The following is a 26,523-nucleotide window of genomic DNA, read 5'->3' on the forward strand; positions in this document are numbered from 1 at the left end:
CCAAGAATAAGGGTGTGGGTTCCCACCATGTCCATGAACAAGCATTATAAAAATGTCAGGATTTGTAATGACTTTTTTGTAACAATGATATGGTCGTTACTATACACATAGCCTTTGTAGCATTTTATAACGGATTAGATATGCTGATGTCATTGAGAGGGTAATAAAAATATATTTATTTTGTACCGGCTAAAACTGTTACAGTAGCCAGTACAAATTTTCTGTGTGTCTAAAACCGTTACAATTTATTGGTCGTTGCTAATTTGCTATGGTTTTTGTAACGGCTCATCATTTTTGTAACGACTTTTTGATAAAATAAAGAGTTGTTACAATGGTAGTGCAAAAAACTGTGGGAAAATATACAGAAAGACAGTGTTACAAAAACTGTGACATTAAAGAAGGATTTTTCATAATGGCCATTATAAAATTCGTTACAAAATAACGACTAATATTTTCTACTGGCTCATTTTCAACGGCTATATTAAGAGTTTCAAAGGCCGTTACAAAAGCTGCTACAGAAAAAACTCAGATTTATATGCAAGTTGTTTTCATTTCATTTCATTTTTTGTAGAAATTCTTACTAACCACACACACTCTCAACACTAATTTTCACTCATATGCATTTGATCAGCTTGTAGATTATTACTCGAATTTTGGACCATGAACTAGTGTTCAACTAATTTAATACTTTATTTTGTTTAATTAAATTAGTTGTAGTTTACTTATTTTAGAACACCACATGTGAGTTGGACATGTACTGAACCCTCCTCCAGACCATTAACTAGCTGCCACATGAAAAACATGTGTGGTTGCCATTTTATTTATGGATGTCGGGGGTTGGAGCTAAATGTGTCGGAGCAACGAAATATTGTGATCATTCAAAATTTGCATAAAATGAAGGAAAAGAAATAGTGTCCCATTCCTGTTGAAGTAAAACAACCATTCGTCCTTTCGTTTCTCAAAGCATCATTTTTCCATATACTTAAAATATACATATTGATTGTCTTTCAATAAGAGAGGAGATTCACACACTTGATGACACTTGTATTTGTTTACTAATATCTCTAATTGTTTACAAAACATCTTTTAGTTACACCAATCAAACTGTAAAAAAAATTAAAAACACAAATGAGCATATAAATAAAATTAAGGGGCTAAATTCAATTTACTTCTATGATATATTAAATGGCCAAATACCTCCTGTCTAAAAAAATTTAGCAAATTACCCCTTGTATTTCAAAAAATGAAGCAAACTACACCCCTATCAATGATTTAGATAAGAGGGTAATTTGCTTCATTTTTCTAATACAGGGGAATTATTTACTATTTCATTCTTCATAAAGGGTTTTTGATTCATTTCTCAAATCACATGGGATAAATTTTTTTCCTAAAATCTTGAATTTTCCAACCCTAAAATCGACGACCATTGTCAGAAATAATAGCACAAGGCAAACTATACCTAGAAATTATATTATTTCAAAGGATTTTTATCACTTCGTTTTCAGTATTTCTGACTAAGGGCTCTGCTTCCACCCACTCGTTGAACTAATCTACTGTCACAAGCATAAATTTACATTGACCCTATGCAGTTCGGAAGGATCCTACTATGTCTACTCCCTACTGGGAAAACGGGCAAGGTGTTGATATGACCTTAAATGGTTCGGCTAGGACATGATTAGCAGGACATGCTTTTGGTATCGCTCACAATTCTAGGTCCAATTTATCTCGTCTTTCTTGAGAGCCGGTCAAAAATAACCTGCTCACAAAGTTTTGTTTGCCAAAGCCATGCTGCCTATGTGGGATCCACAAGCTCCTTCATGTATTTTCTATAGTATGTTCTTACCCTCCTCTGTTGACAAGTATCGTAGGTAAGGTTGAGAGAAACTACACTTGTATAAAATACCATCTAATAGAACAAACCTAGCTGCCCTACTTTTCAAGTGGATTGCATCCATATCGTCAGTAGGAAAGGTATCTTCTTTGAGGATAATCCAACAATGGTTTCCCTCAATCCGTTCAATCTGCAACATAGCTATATCAGTTTCAAGAGAATTCTTGGCAAGAGTTTGTACAATGACTGTGCGAGTGTTACAGCCAACTAAAGAGCTGACTAGTCTAGCTATTTAGTTAGCGTTGTTATTTTTTGTTCGAGGAATTTGGTGGATCTGAAAATTCTTCAGCCGGCCTGTAAGCTCCTTTATCTCCTGGAGATACTCTTTCATGCATTTTTCCTTAACTTCATATCTGCCTTCTACCTGATTTGTCACCAGCTGGGAATCAAAGTAGGTGATCAAGTTCTTAGCTTCTGCATCTAAAGCCATTTTGATACCTGCAATAAGAGATTCATTTTTAGCATCATAATTTGAGGCTTTAAAATCGAATCGAAAAGCATATTCCAGTTTGTCCCCTCCCGGCTAGTGAGTACTACTCCGGCTCCACTGCCTGCAAGGGTGGAAGAGTTATTTGCGTGCACAAGTAGTTTGCTTCATCCCCTTCTACGAGTGTGGCTTCATTTATGAATTCAGGTAGTGCCTGAGCCTTTGTGGATGTCATGGGCTGATAAGAGATATCGTACTCGCTAAGCTCGATAGCCCATTTAATCATCCTACTTGAGGTTTTAGTTTTAGGTAATGTCGCTCAGTATAGAGTATTAGTATATAAACAAGTGGAATGTGACAAGAAATAAGATCGTAATTTGTGCGCTATTATAATGAAATCCAATGCTAGTTTTTCAAGGTACAACTATTCGGCCCTATGCAATACCTTTCTTACATAATAGATGGGATTTTGATGTCTTTCTTCTTCCTTGATGAGCATAGAGTTGATTGCCTACCGTCTTACTGCTAAGTAGAGGTACAAGGACTCCTCAAGTGTTGCTTTGGTGAGCAGGGGTAGTTCTGCTAGGTAGGTTTTTAGATCTTGGAATACCTGCTGGCTCTCATCTTCCCAAAGAAAGTTCTTGATTTTTGTTATATCTTTGAAGAACGGTAGACTACGTTCTACTGATCGAGATATGAATCTACTGAGAGCATCTATGTGTCTGTTACTCTTTGTACTTCATTGAGTTTAGTAGGAGGCTTCATTTCTTGGATGGCTTGAATTTTATATGGGTTGACCTCAATCCCTTTTTCAGTAACCATGTATCCTATGAACCTGCCACTTCGTACCCCAAATGCGCACTTGGACGGATTTAGTTTCATGTGATATTTTCTTAGTACATTAAATGTCTCCGCTAGGTCAGCGAGGTGCTGGACCCATCTGTCGACTCTATACCCGCATGTCGTTGACATATACTCCATTTACGCCCCAACTATCCTCGAAACATGCGGTCCACCAAACGTTGGTGTAGCACCTGCAATTTTCAGCCCAAAAGGCAAAACAACATAACAATCGGTCCCCCTTGATGTGATAAAGCTAACTCGTTTATGATCATTGGGGTTAAGCATAATTTGGTGATAACTCTGCGAAGTATCCATTAAATTTAGTAGTTCATGGCTGGAGGTGGAATCCACCAACTGGTCTATACGGGGAAAGGGGTAAAAATCTTTGGGGCATGCCTTATTAACATCTCAAAAGTCAACACACATGCGCCACTTATTACTTGGTTTAGACACCAACACCACATTGGATAACCATTATGGGAATTGAATTTCCCTAAACATGACGTGCCGAAAATAATATACTTATCTCCTTTTGAAGATTTTATCCTCTTTCGGCAAAATGCCTCTAATTTTGCTTTACTGGGGGGGAAGCTTGGGTCCAAGTTCAGGTTTTTAACTGCGATGCTGGGATCAATACCCACGTTGTCACTGGCTGACCAAGTAAAGACATCAATGTTCTGCTATAAAAGGTGGTTAATTGTCCAACTAGTATAAAACTCAATTGGGAATCGATCTTGATGATTTTGTTTGACTCTTCGAACAACAGCTGGATACTCAGTAGCTCTTCTGCCAGCTGAGCAAGAGCGGGAATGATGCCTTTCTTATCATTTTATTGAGTAGAGCCTCGACTAGCTTCCTTATTAGGTGGGTCAATCTCTATCTTCCTGTTGCTGCCTCTTATGGCCTCTACATAACACCTTCGATCTTTGTATTGATCCCCTTTGACTTCTACTAATTTGGTTCCAACAGGGAATTTCAACTTCATATGGTACGTAGAAAATAACTGCTTGGAAAGTGTTCTGAGCAAGCCGTCATAGAATCATGTTATATGTGCCGGCATATCTATGACTAGAAAACGAACCATCTTAGTCCTCCTGGTGGGCTATGTGCCTAAAGAAAAGGGAAGCGAAATTTATCCCATAGAATGGACGACCTCTCCTACAAAGCCATACAACGAAGTAACAACCAGCGCCAGCCGGATGTCCCTCAGCTCCATTTGTCACTTGAATCCACAAAGATACGTTGAACAATATAATTATCCACTGAAGCTGTAGCACCCCCTATCGCTACTAGGACTATATATTACCTAAACGTCATACTTATAGTAACCCCTATGTCAATATATATATATACGCATATAATCATCTAATCAATATGCATACGTAATCCCAACATCATAACAGGCATAATCAACCCACAACATCATATATACATATCAAACACCACAAGTAATCCATCAAAAGTAATCCCTATGCTTACGTTCTCTTTATACGAACAAAATACGATTTGTACTCAAACTGACAAAGAGGAGAAAACTGCAACTGGCCCAACTTACCTGAGTATAGTGTGTAGACTTAGCGTTCAACAGACAGACACCTCAAAGTCTACTCCTAAATAAAATGTCAGCAGAAGGGTGAGCCTGCTATTCAGTCAATTTAATTCCAACAAGATAAGTAGGCAACATGCATGGAATACAGTCAATTTAATTCCAACATAATCAGCTTCATCACCCCACATAGCTAATTCGCGATAAAACAATAAATTAAACTCCCTTCCTTTTAGTTTGCTTACCAAAAGGTGATATCGTATTTTTCCCGTCAACTCAATCTCACCGTTAAATAAGTTCAAGTGAATCCCCTTGAGAGTCGGCTCATTAATCTCATTTCGTATTATAGCTTTTTCAATTTGCATCATAACTCTTTCATTTCGCATCATAGCTCTTTTATTTCGGAGCATCGCTCTTTTATATCGCAACATCGCTCTTTTCATTTCATTTCTTTCTCATATCGTATCATAGCTCTTTTTATTTCATTTCGCCTTACAGGTTTTTTAACACATCAAGGGGTATTCACACCACAATTATATTCAATTTCCACCAGTCCCTCATTTCCACATATCACCATTCTTGTAAGCAACTAATAACGTAAAATTATATATCAATATATTGTTATTCTCAGATACTTACAGCACATCACCCAACAAACATACTGTCTCAACATATTTTCTCATTCCACTTAACAATTTTGTGAATCAAATTAAATCATTCAGCACTCATATATTTTCAGATAAATCAACATCAGCATGAACCACAAATTTATATAACATGAATAGCACAAATAAAGGGGACATATATAGATAATACTAATTAGTTACTTATCTCGACTTCACAACGCTTTTATCTACTCAATCGATAATTGTCAGTCCTTTCACCTTACCCCTGTATCCTATAATGAGTTATACCACATACAATTAATATATCTAGAATATCGTAATTTTTTTAAATATAATATTAAATATTATTCGTACAATTTCTAATAATTCTTTAATATTCTATCTCTATCGAAATATAAATTTTCGTTCTAGTTCTTCGTAGTAACTAGACACTCTAGGCCTCATAAAGATACTTATAATTTATCAAGTAATTCATAGGAATTTATTTAACCAAACCCCTTATATATTTATAACTATCATTTTTAATAATATTCTTAAATTAAGTTATGATTAAAACCCTCATTTTTCCTCCTTAATAACATAGTATTCTTAAATATAATTCTAGAAATATTTCTATGAATTTTCTATCAATTTCTCGCTATTATATATTTTAATTAAACGATAATACATAGAATTGCATATTTGGTTAATAATTTCGATGGAATTGTATAAATTAGTTATAGTAATATTCAAATCTAATAAATTTAATAATCTAATTAACCAATAATATTATTTTTATATCCGATTTGATATTTAATTTGACATCATTTTAAATAGTCAAACTCGTAAAATATTCCGGTTATATAGTACATCGCTCAATATAAACAATATTTAATAAATGGACTAATTAAAAATACAATTATACAAATTAATATAAAATAAAAATTATAATTTTCGTACCTCCGTTTCTTCTTTTTTTCTCCGCTGAAAAGTGTGTGTGTTGTGTGCTGTGTATTTGTGTGTGTGGACCAAGACAGAGAAAATAAAAGAGAATGAGAGAGTGAGGTGGTGGGCTTCAATTCTTTCTTTCTCTCATATATATATATATATATATATATACATATTATTTACTAATATATATATCATACTAATATATATATGCATAATATTATTATTTTATTTATTTAATTAGACTTTTCTCAAAATACCCATTACGTCCTTACTAAATTTCTTGATTAATATATGTTGCTCCCAAATAGTATAACGAATTTCAATTTAATTCGTTCAAGTTTTATTATATTTCAATTATGATCTATAATTTATTTACTAATTACTAGGTTCCATAAAAATTTGCCAATTAATTCTACAATTATGTATTATAATATTTGGGGCGTCACAGAAACAGAAATAACAAATGCGTCGTTATAGGGTAAATATACACCCTCGGTGTCAGCAGGACCAAAGTGGATCATTGGTCCCCTTACTGGCGCCTTGTCGTCTATTTCTATAATGGTTCTCGCAGCTCCTGCATGGGCGCGTCTAACTCGTCCTATATTCTCGTCAACGGGTCCTCCAGCTATTATATGGATTACACCTTTAGCGGGAATGTTTTTCGAGTTCATTTCTCAAGTTTGGGCTTCTTTCTTTCTATGCTTCCTCTTAGGAGTATCTTCGGCTGAATGCTCACTCCTGTAGGAGCTATGGTGGCGAGAATGTTCTTCCTTTTATTTGTGCCATTTCTCCTTATCCACGTAGTCTTTCAGGTAACCAACTTGGATGAGTCTTTCTATGTCGTGTCTCAGTTGGCGACAACGACTGGTATCATGTGTCGTATTCTCTATGATGCCTGAAAAAATATTTGGACTTTGAGATTTGAGGGCCTTCTTCTGAACCTTTAGGCCACCGCAAAGCTGGAAGTCGATCGATCGTTATAAGCATGCTAGTAGGACTATTAATGAGAGGTGTGTACTGTTCATTTTTTTGATCAAGGGGGTTGAAACGTCCTCATGGCACACCTCTAGCTTTACACATGGAAAATAGCTAGTTCTTCTTTCTTTCGTCCAGACCGTTCTTTTTCACCAGCCAGGCATCTTCCAAATTCATATATTATATTTTTTCGCTCGAGCTAGAACATCCAAAAATTAAACAGTTGGTTTCTTGGCTAAGGACTCAAATAGGGGACCTCCATGAAGTCCCTAGGTGGTTCACTGACGAGTTCCTCTTGGTGGGGTGTAGGCACTTCAGGATGGTTGTGTTAAAATGTTGGATGTAAGCCCTTACGGTCTCCTTCTTCTCCCGCTTGATGCCGAAAAGGCTAATGACCGGTTTGTTGTATTTCTTGCTGCTAGCGAATTGGTGTTGGAAGAGGGAGCTAAACTCTGGAAAAGATCTAACTGATTCAACTGGAAGCTGGTCGAACCATTGCTGCACAGAACTTGTTAGTGTAGTAAGGAAAACATGACACTTAATACCATTAGTTTCCCTGTGCAGCTAGACTGCATTTTCAAACTTACGGATATGTTTAGTTGGATAAGTGTTACCATCATACGTAGGTAGATGTGAAAGTGCTTGAAAATGAGTAGGGAGTTCTTCAGCCATGATGTGTTTGCTAAAAGGAATGCCACGTTCAGCAGGAATGGTTTCTTTCTTCACCTGTTGTCGAAGTTCCACCATCCATTCTTCAGGGATTCACAAATACTAGGGGGTAAATATCAGGATGTCTCGTTGCCTACAAAAATCAGCAGGGGTAGACTGTTCTTTTGGAGCCAAGCAGGAATCTGTTTGACCAAACTTTGACTTCCTAGTGTCCCGCCTCTCTCCACTTGGGAAGAGGATCCTGTTCCCCTAGCTTCAAAATCACAGAGGGTTGAGTTGATGGTTTCCATGATGAATTGACAAAGTTGCTCATAGAATTGTGGGTTCATAGCAATAGGTCTAATTGTTTGGTCGAAAGTTGGAGCATTGGCTTCGAAGGCCAGATTTGGAATAGGGACATTAGCAGCTCCGAAAGTGGGATCTGTAAGTGGAGCAGCTGGTCCAACTGTACTAGTGAGGGAAGAGTTTCCCTTGTAGGATCCATTGTTACCTCCGTTGTTGGAATTAGTCATTTCTCACGTCAAAGCTCAAGCGTTCGCAGAGACGGCGTCGATGATGCATACCAGAAATTTGACCACACGACAAGGGTTGAAGGATCTTCATAAAATCCTAAGATTATCAGAGGACTAGCCTTGCAAAACAGAGTTTAGCACTTTGATGTTTAAGTCAGTAACGGTTTATGAAGAAATAAAAGAAAAAACTTTAATTAAAGTGAGAATAATGGTATAAAATGGTGATAAGGTGTATGTATTCGTATGGAGTGCAAAATTAAGTTTAGAATTGCTCAAAAATCGAGATAAAATAATGAGAGAAAGTGATAGTTTGAGTTTGAAGAATGATCTTGCTAAGTGACTGCTCAAAGCCTCTATTTATAGGCTTGTATAGAGTAAGATATTGGGTTAATTGCTAAGTTCTTACAGAGTCAGAACGCCTTTTAAGTTAGGTATCATCCTGAATAAATCGTTTGTAATTTGAATAAATATTATCTGAGATACATGAGTTGGACAGAATCCTGCATTGTCCGTCTAAGGATCTAGGAGTTGGTTAGTTGTGGATTTTTCAGCTTATCTGTTACTGATTTACGTGGAACCACTTGGAGATATTAAAAGATGATGTGTATTACACTAGAGAAGACTTATAATGATCACGTCAAAGTTCATAGTCATCTTTCACCAGGCCCAAGATACAACCATCACATATATGCGACTGCCATAAATCCTAAAATCTAAGGACTAAATTATAATACCATAGTTGAGGAGTACCAGTCATACAGATTAACCCCCATAGGCTTCCATATAAAGATTCTAAGGGAGCCAATTCAGTCGGTTCAATCCTTGCCAACCACCCACTAAAGTTACATAGATGTCCCACGTCTGTCGGCGATGAGACAAGTAACTTATCTAATAAATCTAACACTTAGCAAGTCTTGATAAAACTCTCGATGCTCAGTCTCCACACTCTCAACTTGGAATATTCGAGGCCCAACCATCAAAAGTTGATCTCACAGTTGCCATCTAATGCACAACGCAACTACATTGATTGTTTGATTGTATGGGGCCTCTATTGTGATACGAGGCAATAAAAGCATAATAGGAAACAAGGGCAACAAAAGATTGCCATCAAATTCATATTTTGTTCACTAATTTAATGTTACATATAAAAAAAATTGCTTAAGTAGATTATAAAAATACCAATTTAATTGACATTCTCATCACATATTCTAACAGTTGGAATGTTTTCGATCAAAAAATAGATGTTGGTTTTGTGACCGCCATCATATGCGTGATGCAACCCCATAGCATTTATGATCTAAGCGCTTCAATTAAAATGCATATGAGCTAAACATATTTTAAGGATACAATGAAGTTTGTCCAAAGGACTACTCTCAATTAATTAACAGTTTGTTGAAATTAGAACTGTTTAGAATGGTTCATAAGGAACACCAACTGGCTTGATGGTTACCACTTCTAATATTTGGATAATTTTTTAATAAATTTAGTCATTTATTGATAAATTTTTATTCCTTTCACACTGTAATTAATAGATCTCATTTTTTGTTCTGTAACTATGAGTAATTAGGTTTAAAGTTGTCAATGCAAGACTAAATTTTCCGAGAAATGGACTAAATGTGAGATCTTTAAAACTAAATTAGTCAAAAAAATGACTAAATGTATAAATAGAGTATGTTACTAGACCAAAAATATAATTTTACTTTTATCAATTTATAGATGTTAGGGGGTGAAGCTGAATGTGCCGGAGCAATGAAATATTAGGATCATTTAAAAATTTGCATAAAAATGAAGGACGGGAAATATTGCCGCTTTCGTGTGGGACTAAAATTATAATATTTTTCATTTGTTTATCAAAATATAATTTTTCCATTTATTTAAAATATAGGGAAAATTGCATAATACCCCCCTTTGTGTTATTCTAAAATTGCACAAAACTTACTTGTATTAAATAAATAGCTATAAAAGATCCTGTGAATTTTGAAACCTATGCAAAAAGACCCCCTCCGTCCAAAACTAACGAAGGTGTTGTACACGCGGTGGAAATGAGAGTAGGGGCCTTTTTTTTTCCTCATTTAAGATTTTTTGGTAGTGCAATGGTCCAAAATACCCTTCTCCTCCACTATATATACAACTTGACATCCTCCGACAAACATACTACACAAAAATAGGATTTTAAGTGGGCAAATGTCCAATTTGTCCCTTTTGTTTGAATATAAATAAAAATCACTTATAATATTATATATTATTAATTAAATTAAATTATTATATAATTTAAATATATTTTTTTATTTATTTATAAAATATACTAATCAATATAACAATACCTAAAAATTACATCAATTTTTTTAACTTATGTAAAATGTTGCATTAAAATTATTAATATATATTTAAATTAAACACAAAAAATTGGAGCCATGTTGTTGAAGTTATATTGAATAATTCAGCAGCCCTTTAATTCTCTGCTTAATATGCAGTATTTATTTCATAATAATAGCAGTCATGTAAAGAATGCTAGAAAAGAGGAGTATGAACTCCCAAGGAATTTAGATCAACTAAATAAATGGACAATTCCTAAAGTAAATCCCCGATTAATTTACAATTTTGGAAGATTTGATTTCTGAAAAACTAAACAAGTAGTAAAAACTACTGAAAAATCTATCTCTCTTGATAATGAGGAAAAAGTAATAAAACTTTTGGATTCTATGGATATAAGGCATTACCAAGAAGAGTATAAATTTTTACATATTGGTCTTGTTCAAATAGCCTTTAAGCCTCTAACATTAGAAGATTTACCAGAAAGCTTTTTAGCTGCCCTAAGAGATGCCAGGAATTTAGACTGGAAGAAATCTCTAATAGGAATAATCCAATCTAGTCTAGCCCATGGGCCAGTATTTTTTAATGTTTACCAAATCTACAGTTATCAATGTTGATGTGAATATACTTGATGCACTAACGTTAAATGTCAAAAGTCATGGATATAATTATACACCTGGATCAGAATTAATATGTATATGTTATAGAATTTACTATAAACTTCTCCATACACTTAATCAACAAACAGTATTCTTTGAAACAAATTTACAAAATTCAAGGATTAATACTAGGAGACAAATAAAATGGAGCGAAGTAGAGTTTCCAGAACATTGGATGATTGAGAAGGAGGTCCCCATTAGAAGTAATACTGAAAGTATGTACACAAATATATTACAAAATTCAGAAGGAAATGTCATAATAGATTTTGTTAATCAGTCAAAATATTTGAAAAGTTGCTCTTCAAAATATTCTAATATGTCTTATATATCACCAATAGAGGTGACAACCCCATCTAGAGCATCCACATCCCAAATCAAAGAAGAAACTAATAGCTCAAATTATGATAAGGTTGAAGAAATAAGGATACAACCAAATAATATTGTTAAAGGAGTATATAAGGATCCTAAGCTAAATGAAGAATTAACTTCAGAAACGAATTTTTGTTTATAAATGAACACACATGACATAATTGCCTATGAAATTCCATTTAAAAATTATACAAACATAATCGACTTTAGTCCGGGATCCTTGGCTAGAAAAGAAATTAAGGGAGAATTTTCTAAAAAAAGATGGGAACCCTTTAGAAAATGGTTTTTTAAAAATTTCCCTCCTGATAAACAAAATGAAATTTCAAATCAATTTTATAAGGAACTATTTGTATGGAATAAGAAAGTCACCTTTGTTCCATGGTTTATAACCAAATATTCAAAATAATATTTAAATGTGTTAGAGAGAAAATATTTCCTAGAAAATGGGAAAATCCTAAATAATGTCTTTCTCCCTCAACAACCTTTCAAAATGAATTCTAATGAAACAGAGATTAATTTTAAAGCATTTTCTAAATTAATTGAAGATAACACCTTAATAGTTACAATAACAGAAATAAATGAGTTACTAAAAAAGCAAAATTATGCCAACTTATACTTAAATGTTATAGGGGAACAAATTATGGAATTAAATAATAAGATAGATAAGATTATGGAGTAGCAAAGAAATTGGCAAAGGAAATTAACTCAACTAAAACAATAGTTGAAGAAACAAGAGGAGAAATTATCGCAAGACCCTCAATTCAACCACCCCCGGATATTGTAGGTTTTAATTTAAAACCTATAGGAGACCTAGAAAAGGTATTAGATCAGAAATTTAAAACTCTAAAATTAAATACTCTAAATAATGAAGGAGATCCTCAGGATTATGAAGACGAATTCATAGATGAAATTAACAAAATAGAAAAATTCGCTAGGAAGCCAATGCAAACCAAATTTTATTATCCTAGGCCAACACTCCAAGATGTCCTTTATGAAGAACAAGAGATAATTGACCAAAATAGTTATAATGGAAAACAAATTTATGAATGGAATACTAATGGATTTACAGAAAGATAAATTTATGATACTATACATAGAATGATGATGTATAGTACTATTTGTAAAGGAAATAATAATTCCAATAAAGCTATTGCTAAAATGATCATAGCAGGATTTACTGGCCAATTAAAGGGATGGTGGGATAATTATCTTAGCCAAACTGATAAAGATGAAATATTAAATACAGTGAAAATTGAAAATAATATCTCAGAAGAGAAAGCAGTTTATACATTAGCTATAAACATAGTTGAGCATTTTACAGGTAGGTGGTCTGATAATAGTGAAAATATTCGAACACTTTTATAGAATTTAAAATGTAAAACATTAACTTCATTTAGATGGTACAAAGATGTATTCCTTAGTAGAGTGATGGAACTCCCAGAGTCAAATGATTCTCATTGGAAGTCTAAATTTATATATGGCATCCCTCATCTTTTTGCAGAAAGGGTTAGAAATGTCCTAAGAAAAGGAGACCTGCACATCAATTATAATCAATATACTTATGGGAAGTTAATTGGGACCTGCATTCAGAAAGGATTAAATTTATGCAATGAAATTAGATTAAATAAACAAATTAGAAGACAAAATTTACAGAGAAAAGCCAATTAGGACAGTTTTGTGCTCAATTTGGGATGGAAATGAAACCATAAGATAAATCAAAAATCTCTAAGAATAGAACTTCGAGGTTTAAAGAAAAGAGGTACAAAAAGAGAAAATTTAGAAAAGAGATAAATAAAAAAAAGACTTAGCTAGAAAAAATGAATGGAAAGCTAAAAATAATACCACAAAGAAAATAAGAAGGTGCTATATTTGTGGAGAAACAGATCATCTTGCAAATAGATGCAGAAACAAAAAAGCTAGAAGGCTGAAAAAGAAAATAAATAATCTTAATTTACAAGAAAAAGAAAAACAAGAAATACTCAATGTAATATTTTCGGAGAAAGAAGAATCCTCTGAATCAGAAGAATCGGAAGAGCAAAGTGAACTTAAAAATATTGAAGAAAATTTTGAGTATTCATCAACCACTTCTGAATCTGAAGAAGAAGAGCCTTCTTGTTCATGTAGGCAGAAAGAAAATTCACATCAAGAATTTTATGAATTAATGGCAAAATTTAAAGAAATGGGAAAAATAAATGTTCTCACTGATAATCATATTATTGAATTACTTAGGGAAATAAAGGACCCTAAAGTTAGGGACATTATCCTAAGCAAGATTGATAGTAATAATGTGACGCCCCAAATATTATAATACATAATTGTAGGATTAATTGGTAAATTTTCGTGAAATTTAGTTAATTAGCCAATAAATTATGGGCTAATAATTGGAATATAATAAAATTTGAACGGATTAAATTGGAGTTCGTTATAATATTTTTGGACAATTTATTCTAATTAAGAAAATTAGAAAGGACGTAAATGGTATTTTGAGAAAAGTTTAATTAAATAAATAAAATAATAAAATAATCATATTATATATATATATCATAAATAACATATATATATATAATGGGTGAGGAGGGAGAGAGTATGAAGTGAGGCGGTGGGCACATGCAGAATAATACACACACATTCACACACAATTAAAGAAAAGTTGCACCCTTCTCTCTCGCGGAAAAACTGAAAACCGAGGTACGAAAATTTCTATTTTAATTCATATTAATTAGTATAATTATTTTTTTAATTATTTCGTTTATTAAATGTTGTTTATTCTGAGCGATGAACTATTTAATCGGAATATTTTACGAGTTTGGCTATTTAAATTAGTACCGAATTAAATACCAAATCGGATATAAAAATGATATCGGTGTTTAACTAGATTATTAAATTTATTAGATTTGAATGTTACTATAGCCAATTTATACAATTTCATCGGAATTGTTAACCAAATACACAATTATATGTATTATTGTTCAATTAAAGTGTATAATAGAGAGAAATTGATAGAAAATTCATAGAAATATTCTGAAAATTATATTTAATAAATGATATGTTAATAAAGAGGAAAAATGAAGATTTGTACTTCGATAGAAGTGGAATATTAAAAAATTATTAAAAATTGTACGAATAATATTTAATATTGTATTTAAAAGAAATTACAATATTCTCGATATATTAAATGTGTGTGGTATAACTCATTATAGGATACGGGGGTAGAGTGAAAGACCGAACCACTACCTATTGGATAGAAGCGTTGTGAGGTTGAGGTAAGTAAATAATTAGTATTATTTATATATGTTCTCTTATTTGTGGTATTACTATTATATGACTTTGTGATTCATGCTGATATTGTTTTATCTGAAAATATATGCGTGGTGAATGATTTGATTTGATTGACGATACTGTGTACGTGGAATGCGAAGACACGTTGAAATATCATGTTTGTTGTATGATGTGTTGTGGATCTCTGAAAATGATAATATATTAATATATTGTTTTATGTTACTGGTTGTTTACAAGAATGGTGATATGTGGAAATGAGGGAGTGGTGGAAATTGAATATAATTGTGGTGTGAATACCCCTTGACGTGTTGAAAATGCTATGTGCGAAAAGAAAGTGCTATGTGCGAAAAGAAAGTGCTATGTAACGAAAAGAAAATGCTATGTGCCCAATGAAAGAGCTTTGATGCGAAATGAAAATGCTATGTGAGAAATGAGATTGATGAGCCGGCTGTCAAGGGGATTCACTTAAATTTATATAACGGTGAGATTGAATTGGTGGGAAAAACACAATATCACCTTCTGGTAAGCAAACTAGGAAAAATGGAGTTTGGTTAGTTGTCTTATTATGAGATAGTCATGTGGTGTAATAAAGTTGATTATGTTGGAATTAAATTGATTGTATTCCATTCGTGTTGCTTGTTTATCTTGTTTGGGCTATGGTTGACATGCATATATAGATAGGACTGGTTATTTGCTTACTGAGTGGCAGGCTCATTCCCCTACTGACATTTTCTTTCAGGAATAGACTTTGAGGTGTCTGACTATTGAAGAATAGGTCCACGCGCTATACTCAGGCAGGTCGGGCCAGTATGCAGTTTTCTCCTCTTAGTCAGTTAGAGTACAACTCACATTTTGTTTGTACAGAGAGAATATAATTGTACGGATTACTTCTGGTGAATCACCTTGTGGTGTTGATATGTATATATATATATAATATTGTAGGTTGATAATAATTGCTATGACATGTTGGGATTACGTATGCATATTGATAGATGATTATGTGCATTTATATATATGAACACAGGGATTACTATAAGTATGACGTTTAGGGAAGATATAGCCCTTGTAGCGAAGGGGGTGCTACAAATAATGCCTCCACATCTGAGCCTAACCCATTTTATGATAAAACTATTAATAAACCCTTTGAACCATATACAATAGCTGAAGTCAAGAAATTGCTTAATGAAAAGCATACCATTAGAGATAACCCCTCTACTATGGAGGATCTCAAAATTGAAGTTGAAAAGTTAAAAGAAGAAATAAAGAATATTAAAAAATACAACCAATCTCTTACTAACAGACATGAAAGGATTGAAATAAGGAAATAGAAGAAGAAAAATACGAGGAAGATTTTCTATCCACTTTAGAAATAGTCACTAGTCAAAAATGGAATGTCAAAATTAATCTCTTAATAAATAACAATTTTAGAAAAATATTTACTGCTCTTAGTGACAGTGGAGCAGATATTAACTGTATTAAAGAAGGCCTTATACCTACTAGGTATTTTGAAAAAACGACCCACTCCTTATCATCTGCCAATGGCCAAAAACTAAATATAAGTTTTAAAATTCCAAAAGCTTACATATGTAATAATAAAAAATGTATTCCAACAAGCTTCCTGCTAATTAAAGATTTAACAAATGAAATTATCCTTGGAACACCTTTTCTTAAAAAGATTTTCCCGATAAAGAATATTAATAAAAAGGGTATAATAGGAACCTATGATAATAAGATAATAAAATTTTAATTCATCACCCAACCAATAGACAGGGTTATAAATGAAATAAAAGATTTAATAATATCTAAGACCAACCAAATATGCTTCATTAAGGAAGAAATAAATTCAATACAAATAAATGAACTACTTAAAAATCCTAAATTACAAGGGAAGATTAAAATGATTCAAAATAAATTTGAACTAGAAATATGTGATGAACATCCCAATGCATTTTGGCATAGAAAAAATTATATTGTTAACCTTCCATATGAAAGTGAATTTTCAAAAGCAAACATCCCCACTAAGGCAAGACCATGCCAAATGAATAGTGAATACTTAGAATTATGTAAAAATGAAATTAATTCTTTAATTGAGAAAAAATTAATTAGATCTTCAAAATCACCATGGTCATGTACTGCATTTTATGTTAACAAACATGCAGAGAAAGAAAGAGGAAAACCTAGACTTGTAATAAATTATAAACCTCTTAATAAAGTTTTAAAATGGATTAGGTATCCGATTCCTAATAAAAAGGACTTGTTAGATAGGTTACATAGGTCAATAATTTTCTCAAAATTTGACTTGAAATCAGGATATTGGCAAATTCAAATAAATGAATCAAATAGGTACAAGACAGCATTTACAGTCCCATTTGGACATTCTGAATCGAATGTTATGCCATTTGGACTAAAAAATGCACCTTCAGAATTCCAAAATATTATGAATGATATTTTTAATCAATTCTCTAATTTTATCATTGTTTATATTGATGATATCTTAGTTTTCTCAAATAGTATTGAGAACCACTTTAAGCATTTAGAAATGTTTAAAACCTTAGTTATCCAAAATGGTTTGGTTTTATCGAAATACAAAATGAGTATTTTTCAAACAAAAGTTAGATTTCTTGGGCATCATATTGAAAAGGGGGAAATTATATCCATCAATAGAAGTATTGAATTCACAGATACATTCCCTGATAAAATCATTGATAAAACTCAATTACAGAGATTTCTAAGTAGTCGGAATTATATAGCCCCATACTATAAGAACCTTGCCCAAGATACAGCAATACTATATGATAGGCTTAAGAAGAATCCATCGGAATGGACTGATGAACATACAAAAGCAGTTAGGGTAATTAAACAGAAGGTAAAATCATTACCATGCTTAACCCTTGCTAATTCAACTTGGAAGAAAATTATTGAAACAGATGCCTCTGATATTGGATTTGGAGGAATACTAAAACAAATGGATGAAAGTAAGCAAGAATACTTAGTTAGATTCCATTCAGGAAAATGGAAAGCAGCCCAAAGAAATTATGCTACGGTTGCTAAAGAAGTTCTTGCTATTGTTAAATGCGTTTTAAAATTTCAAGACGATTTACTTAATCAAGAATTCACAATTAGGATAGATTGTTCTGCTGCTAAATTTATGTTTCATAAAGATTTTAAACATGATGTTTCTAAGCAAATGTTTGCTAGATGGCAAGCACATCTTGCCCCATTCAATTTCTCTATTGAATATATTAAAGGAGAGACAAATAGTCTCCCTGACTTCCTATCAAGAGAATATATTAATGGAAATAAATCTGGATGAATTTGGAAGTGAAATGTTTAGAGGAATGAATATTTCCTCAACAGTCCCAAATGGTTGGATTGAAGAAATGGTCATAGGAGAAAGATATTTTATGAACGGAGTCCATTGGCCTATTTACCAATGGAAATTTTGGGATGAACCAATTGAATACAAGACAAGATTAAAAAGAATTCAAAAAATAATCAAAAAACAAATTGATAAAGTCAAAGAAGTAATTTCTGAAATTCTCATACAATTTTCAAATGCAAATGTCACTGCAGAAAATCGTATTAAGCAATTTTGAATAGCAAATTTGCTATAGCATTAGCAAATTGCTGGTCTCTATGCTGGCTAATGAATCATTTTTATTTTTCAGGAATGCTCCCCCAGAGGGGAAGAGGAAGAAATTCCTCCTCTAATTAGAGAGGAGGTAGGTTCCGAGCCGGTGATATTGTCAGGCATGGGAATAGAGCCTTAGTAAGAGAAAATATTTCAGGAATAGGAAAATTTAATAACATCCCTGAAGAAGAGAATGAACTCTTCAGACAGTTCCTTGAATTTAAAAAGGAACATAAAAAATTAACGACTGATGAATCATCAGCCTCTTATGAAAAAATGGTGCAGGAAGATGAAGATGAATTGGTTAATTACAAATTTAGTGAACACAACGAGATAATTATTCCTTGAAAATGATGATTTGAGGTGGGAAAATGATCCATGGTATCTAATGAAAAGGTATCTTAATGTTGCATCTTTTCCAGCAGGGTCATATAAGCCTAGGGCACATTACGAACATATCCTTAAAGCTACTCAAAGTGTTGAAATTAATCACACATTTTCCAGTAATGGAAAAGAATTTAATTATTCCAAAGCAGTAATTAAAAAATTTATCACTGCTGTTGAATGGGGAATTAACCCATTAGGGAAAAAAGAATACTTTCACTCATAGTTAAAAAATATAATAAAATTTAACTACTGGGATTATGTTGAGGTATTCAATAAGGCTTTTTTTTATGAAAATTATAAAAGAAAACATACATAGTTTTTCAAAATTTGTCCACTAGTTTTTCAACAAGAGATACCAAATTGGGTATTCCAATGGTGGATAAGCTTCGGCCCATGAATTACTATTCTTCCTGAAATCTTCCAGGAATATTATACAGAATGGCTAAATTATTCGCCAAAAATAATATAAGTAGAAAAATCAAAGAAATGGATAGAAGGAATGGCTTCACTCTATTTTTTTACTGAATTCTCTATCCCATGGATTTGGAAATGGCTGCCAGAGGTAGGAATTACCCTACAGAAAATCCCGTGCATAAAAAGGAGGTTTTGTTCGAAATTCTGGAACAAGCTAATGCAAATTGATCCCGAGACCAAGAAATACTATGGTCAAGAAATCATCAATGAGATGGAGGAAAAATTACCAGAATATAAAGTTCTTGCAGAAAAGGAAGAAAATCAGGCACCTAATCCTTTTGAGCATATCTCCCAGAGAATTCTGAATAAGAAGGGGTAATCACGAAAGTTCAGATGATTGAGGAATATACCTCAAGCAAATACGAAATGATTTGAAAAAGAATCTTTCGGGAATTGCTTCTCCCATGGAGACCTCAAGCAAAAATGGAAAAAATAAATTTTCTTGTCTTGCTGGGGAAGCTCAAAATCCATTTGAGGAATTTTCTCAAGAAGAATTTCTTGATAATCTTTTTAAAGGAATCCGGGAGACACTAAAAGGAAAATAAAAAATGGACATTTCAAAATCATCTGAAGACAAAGAGGATCACAAGCAATCGGGATCAGAGTCAGAAGGAAGTAGCTTCTCCAGACTCATGAAGAAATGAAGTGACAGCAGGGCAAGTCAACAAAAATTGACCAAATGACACGTGTCGAAAATGAGAGGGCAGTTGGCAGATGGAGGCCATGCGGACGTGAAGAATTGATTTCAAGTCCGAACCCACTGGTTGTAAATATATAACCTTCTCCCCCCTTTTTCTGTAAGCCCTCGGAAGCCTTCATGTGTTGAAGCTGAGGCATTTGCACTTGCAATTTCTTTCTTTTCCCTTAGTTATAAAAACTTCCATTTGGCATAGAAGAAACCACCTGTGAGTTCTCTTATTTAACTTTCTGCATTCGTTATTTCCATTCTTGTTTCTGTTTTTGTTAGCCTAATGCAAGGCTAAATTGCTGCTGCTGAATTATTCAACTATAACAGAGATAGCATGGCTATATAGATGTGTGTATATATATATATAAAGAGTATTTTTCATTACTGATAAAGATAAGGAGAAATTGAAGGAACTTAATGATAAGGCTCTCTGGGTCGTAGGTTTAAATTATGGGTATGAATGAGGTCGGCATTGCCATTACTGCCCGGTTTTGCCGATTTTTGGCGTTGATTTTGGGCTTTAGTGTGGTATTTTCTGACCAAAATTCATACATATTAGTTTAAACCAACGTAAAAAGGTTCCCAACTTAGTCTTTCCTTATGATATTCGTTTCTCTTTATATTTATCATAATAAAAAATATTCTTTTCGATGCATTCCGCCTGAATGGCCGGTTTTTTCTACCGCCTACATGGTCGGATTTATCTTTTGTTTTTGTACACTCTGCCTACATGGTCGGATTTATTTTTTACTGTCGTGCATTCCGCCTACATGGTCGGTTCTTCCTACTGCCTCATGGCTGGATTTAAATTTTTTAAAATTTTCTTCGATCCTCCATGACCTTCGGTCATGGCTACATGAATATATAATTAAATTAAACATTTAATAGTTTTTATTATTTTTAAATTTTATTAAATTATATACTTTTACTAAATTATTACTTAATTTAAATATATTTTATTATTTATTTATAGAATATACTAAATAAATATAAAAATACTTCAAAATTATATCAATTTCTTTAACTTAGGTAAAATATTACATTTAAATTTTATTAATATATATTTAAATTAAACATTTAGTATTTTTTATTATTTTACTTAATTTTTGTTTATCTCTCTTCTTTCCCCCGTCTTCTCTGTCGCTGATGAGTCGTCGGTGGTGATGAAAATTGGGCAAGCTTGACCTTGTTGGAATCGTTTGGACAAAAGGAGTCGAACGATGGTAGTCTCACACCGTGATTCGTTTATACGACAGCGAATCGAGGCCATGAACTTCACAATAGTGTCCATTCGTCCAAAAATTCAAAATTTTTGGATCTCAGTAAAAATTTGATGAAATGATCAAGTTTGGTCCCTTTCTAATCTTCAGGTTGAGGCGAGTCTAGTGGTGGTGGTCCCAGGCCGAAATTCATTCGGACGACGACGAATCGAAGCCAAGAAGTTTTGACGGTCGTGCTTGGAGCCAACTCTCTACGATCAATAAAAATTCAAATTGATGGTATGAATATGTTCACCTTAAGGAGAGGATTCGAATGGTATAAGCAATGACCGAAAATTCTTTCAGACGATGCTGGAATCTTAGAGAGAAGATTTATGAGAAATAGTATATACATTGTATATAATGTATATATAAATGAAAAATATATTCAAAATTACTTAAGATCTAGACCATTTATTTTTTACATTCAAAGATCAACGTTAGTTATAAGAAGGGTATAACGATCAATTCAGCAAAAATTTAACGCTGTTAGGGTTTAACTAACGGCATAGGAGAGTATGCAACACTTTGGAAAACATAGGGTTTGTTTTACCTATTCTTTTAGCACAGGGGATTTTTAGCTAAATACAGGGGGATTTTTTATGCAATTTTCCCTAAAATATACATATTGACTATTACTCAACAAGACAGGAGATTACACATTTGATGCCAGGTAAATACATTGTATTCTTTTTTGAACTAAATGCATAAAATCTCCCTGTGTTTTGCAAAGTCTGCAAAAAACACCCTCTTATTTTGAGAATAGGCTAAAATCCCCCTCCTATTTTGTTTTAGTTAGCAAAAAACCCACATTCTGTTAACAACTAACGGGAAGTGGAAGATACGCACGTCTGGTGCGTATAACAATCATTTTCTACGATTTAAGTCCATATTTAATGATATTTTGCACTAAAATACCCCTTTAAGGGTCTATAGATATACAAAGGGCTTTTTGGCTTGTTTTGTTTCTTATTTTTGCCATTTCTCACCCTCAAAAATAAGTATTAAATTTGACCACATTAAATTAATTTATTTAATAATAAATATTAAATTAAATTATATTTAAATTCAAAAAATTTTATATTTTTTAATTGTTAAATCTAAATTATTTTAATTAATATAAATATATATATATATTTAATTACAATAATTATCATTATAATTATTCTTAATCAGTTAAACTATTTAATTATTATAATTATTTAAAATATTCTTAATTAACTAAAATATATTTTAATTAATACAATTAAAATTAATTAAAATTAAAAAAATCATAAGGCGAACGATTGGTGGTGGTCGGCGATTAGAAAATTGAGATCTATGCATAGAGTTGATGAAAATCGGTGGGAAGGGGCTCATTCGATTCGCAAGGAGGAGGCAGTGGGGGTGGGGTGTAATAATAATATATTTTTTATTTATATGTAATAATAATATATTTTTTAATTTTAAATTATTTTTTAAAATCTAACGGTTGAGATTAATTAATTAGATCTAACGATCAGTATTTGATCAAAAAAGATCCAACAGTCATTAGAATAAGAAATAATATATATCAAGTAAGGGTATAATGGTTATTTTCTAAAAAAACACCGTTAGTTGGATTTAATATAGAGGGGGCGATAGAGTTGAGTTTTACAAAACACAGAGGAGCTTTTAACCTATTCTCGTAACAAGTAGATATTTTTGCAGACTTTTTAAAACAAAGGGAAGTTTTATGTATTTTATCCTTTTTTCTTGTAGTAGAATTCTTTATTAATATCTATAATTGTTTACACAACATATTTCAATTACCATCAATCAAAAATATATATATATATATATATATAATTAAGGATATATCTCGATGATAGATCTCAATGGCAAAACAGGATAAATCCTATAACCACTAAAGCCAGCGTCAGAAATGAGATCTGCCCATTCTTTTTCCGTTCTTTCTTTTCCTCCAACTAAAGCCATCATGAGCATGTCAAGGAGGAGTTGAGTTTCAACTGATTCATTCTCCTTCACCACCATCTCGATGATTATCACCTTCCCTCTCTTTCCATTGCTCGTTACTGCTTCTTTACATTTCTTCAGTATCTTGACACTTTCCTCATCGCTCCAATCATGAAGTAACCACTGTCCATTTCAAATTATTGGTCGAGAATATTATACAGGAAAAAATACAAGCAGTCTCGAGATATTGTAAATGAGTAAATTATCTTTTTGTGAAAAAAAATTGTAATTTTTCTCCATGTATTTTTTAAAATATAGCAATATATCCTCTATATTTTTTTAAATGAAACAATATACCTCCTTAAATAGAGAGGTAAATTATTTTATTTTTAAAAAAAAAGAGGGGCTCAATTATTTATTTTTTTTAATCATAAAGAGGTAATTTGCTCATTTGTAAGATTATAGGAGGTAAATTGCATTAAACTCGCATATTTGTACTATATAACCTATATAAGAAAAAATACAATTTATCCAATGGCGATATGCGATGTGAGCAAAAAGTGACATGGGACCTTTTTCGTTAAATATATAATCGAAATGTGACATGGGACCAAAAGTATTATTTTTTGAAAAAATTATATAACCAAAAGTGAGATTTCTGCGCGTACTCAGTGAGACCAAAAGTGTGAAAGCCCGTTATAGGATGAAAAGTGGTATTTCACCAAATAAAGCACAATTTACCCTTTAGAAATGAAAAAAATGCAAGCAAACCCCTTGTGAATTATTTTTTCATAAAGGGTAATTTGTTGATTTACAATATTAAGATAAATTGCATTAAACCCCTTTATGAATATATGAAAATTGATCATGCGAGTTTACCTTGAGCACAACTGCATCTGATGGGGGAATATAGTCGAACATATTTCCCTCAATATACTTCAAGTTCCTTCTCCCCTCCAATCCCGCAACAATATGTGGTAGATCAAGCACTGTACAATGAATTTGAGGGAACGCCTCGGCTATGGCCTTGGCCAAAGTTCCAGTGCCTCCGCCTACATCCACGACGGAATCCAAACCCTCAAACACTTGCCTACAATCTCTAGTAATGACGCTGGCCACCATTGGAGTATCACTTTCCATGCCTTGATCAAACAAATGGCTAAACCTCGGGTTCCGCTCTTTCTGCTCCCAGAACGACGTTCCGTTATTGGCAGTATGAAACGTCGTGCGGTCATGAGTAGTTTGGAACCATCTACCCAAATGGTGCATCGACTCAGTAAGGATGGGATCAATTTGGGAAATTACAAAGGGTTTCATGCTCATGGGGCGATCTCCGACCAAAAGACGTGGAGCAGGCGTAAGCGAATAGCCCTCCTCATTAGACGAATTGAGTTTTTCTAATACAAAGAAGCCAGAGTGCACGAGGGTTCGCATGAGACGGTACATGCAATTGGCTTTGGCTTTGTCGACAGCCGGGAGAGCATCTAGCAGTTCAGTCAGGGTCATCGGGCCGCCATGCTTGTGGATGACGTCAGGGATGCCAAGCTCAGTTGCACATTTCAGTGACATGGAGTTTATGTAGTTGAACACCTGATTCCAAATGTGAGCTTCAGCTTCAAGTACCTCAAGATTTTGCTTTTGGTTAACCATCGCCATGTCTTGGATTCCTGAGTTCAAATGTGAGCGATGTATGAATATGTTATGGTCTGCAAATATGTTCAGGGAGAGTTGGCTTAACGAAAGTAATGGACAATGTGATATTGTATGTTTTAATTTGTCATATGTTCTTCTTGTAATATACATATGTATATATATATATAGGATCAATGGCCAAGCCAGAAAATATGATTAGCCCTATCAAAATTAAATCAATTCATTTAGATAAATATTAAATTTAACAAAGTTTTAGATTAGTACGCAATTGCTTTATAAATTAAATATAAAATATAGTGATATAAAGTGTTTGTTTCACCCTGTGATTTAGCAGGTCAACCAACGATTTTGAGTATAAATATCTATCTTTTTACCGATTTTAATCCTCTATTTTATAGGATTTATGAAAATTAAATATGTTAAGTTTTTTTCAATTTTTGGATCATTTTGAAAATTTCGTAAAGCATAGTACTAAATATATCGAATTTTCTCAATTTTAAGACTATTTAAAAAATTCCATAAAGCAAATGACTAAAAATGTTGAACCCCATCTTATGGGACTAAAACACTCTAAACACTATAATCATTTCTTCTAAAATCAATTATTCCAAATTAATTCTATCATAAAAAAAATATTTTATAATTAACTGTGCAATCGTCGAACCAAAAATACAATTAATTCTTACGACTATGACTTGACAATCAAAAGGCCACAAAGTTCTCAGTACTGGTAAATTGTTGTTACATCAACATTGTTCGATATTGTTTATATAGTAATTCTTGCGGCTAGGAACTACTTTTCATATTAATTATTTTCAGAAAATCGCAATGTGACATTCAAATTAAACTATTTATTGACTATAATTATTTCATCAATACCTGCTAATTAATGCTCCATCATATTTGAAGCTAAATCCTGTCGGTCGTCGCGACTCAACAGGGCTTAATTTCGTACCTGTATAGGATAATTATACTTAGACTCCGTATGAAAATATGATATTATATTTCCTTCAAAAAAAAATTTAAAATTATACTTATACCCCTAACAAAACTTTCATTTACCCTTAACTTCCTTCCATTAGGGTTCGGATGAAATTAATAAGCTGATTTAGAAAAAAAAAATTACATGAAGAAATAGCTTTAATTTTACCCCTCATTTAATATTTTTACATATTTTTTGTATCTATAAAGGGATAAACAAATTTAGCAATAATTTGTTTAAAATATATATTAAAATATACGATTTAATTATATAGACATCGATTTATGATAATATGTTCTTTTTAAAATAAAATTGATGATGTAATTCTTATACACGTTATGCATATATATTAAAAAAAACAAGTGATGCAGCAGGAGTAGGTAGAAATGGAAAACTAAATCCGGTTATCAGTAGGAGAGGAGGGAACATACTACCAAACTATATTCCATTAATGTAATTACCTTACGTAGTTGCG

General features: G+C 32.7%; 1 protein-coding gene and 1 long non-coding RNA gene across 2 annotated transcripts; one reads left to right on the forward strand and one right to left on the reverse strand.

Annotated features, from left to right (window-relative positions):
• Window positions 1-14,334: 14,334 nt before the first annotated feature.
• On the forward strand, window positions 14,335-16,075 carry LOC148785206 (uncharacterized). Its single transcript, XR_016067939.1, has 3 exons — window positions 14,335-14,448; window positions 14,961-15,023; window positions 15,779-16,075. It is a non-coding gene; the product is annotated as an uncharacterized LOC148785206 (long non-coding RNA).
• Window positions 16,076-23,265: 7,190 nt separating this feature from the next.
• Window positions 23,266-25,215, reverse strand: LOC105172352 (putative O-methyltransferase 3). Its single transcript, XM_011093739.3, has 2 exons — window positions 24,293-25,215; window positions 23,266-23,596 (listed from the first exon to the last, which is right to left on the reverse strand). Exons 1-2 carry the CDS (start codon window positions 25,067-25,069, stop codon window positions 23,306-23,308), a joined length of 1,068 nt encoding a protein of 355 aa, XP_011092041.2. The 5' UTR covers window positions 25,070-25,215; the 3' UTR covers window positions 23,266-23,305.
• Between the last annotated feature and the right edge of the window lie 1,308 nt (window positions 25,216-26,523).

The sequence above is a fragment of the Sesamum indicum genome, linkage group LG10, assembly GCF_026168435.1.
Source record: "Sesamum indicum cultivar Baizhima isolate 11 linkage group LG10, ASM2616843v1, whole genome shotgun sequence".
In the NCBI taxonomy this organism is placed as follows: Eukaryota; Viridiplantae; Streptophyta; class Magnoliopsida; order Lamiales; family Pedaliaceae; genus Sesamum; species Sesamum indicum.

Excerpts from the sequence above, each read along its gene's own strand:
- LOC105172352 (XM_011093739.3), bottom strand. The coding sequence starts at position 25,069 with ATGGCGATGGTTAACCAAAAGCAAAATCTTGAGGTACTTGAAGCTGAA. Across the intron at positions 23,597-24,292 it reads CAGATGCAGTTGTGCTCAAG|TGGTTACTTCATGATTGGAG; the intron begins GTAAACTCGCAT and ends TGAAATGGACAG.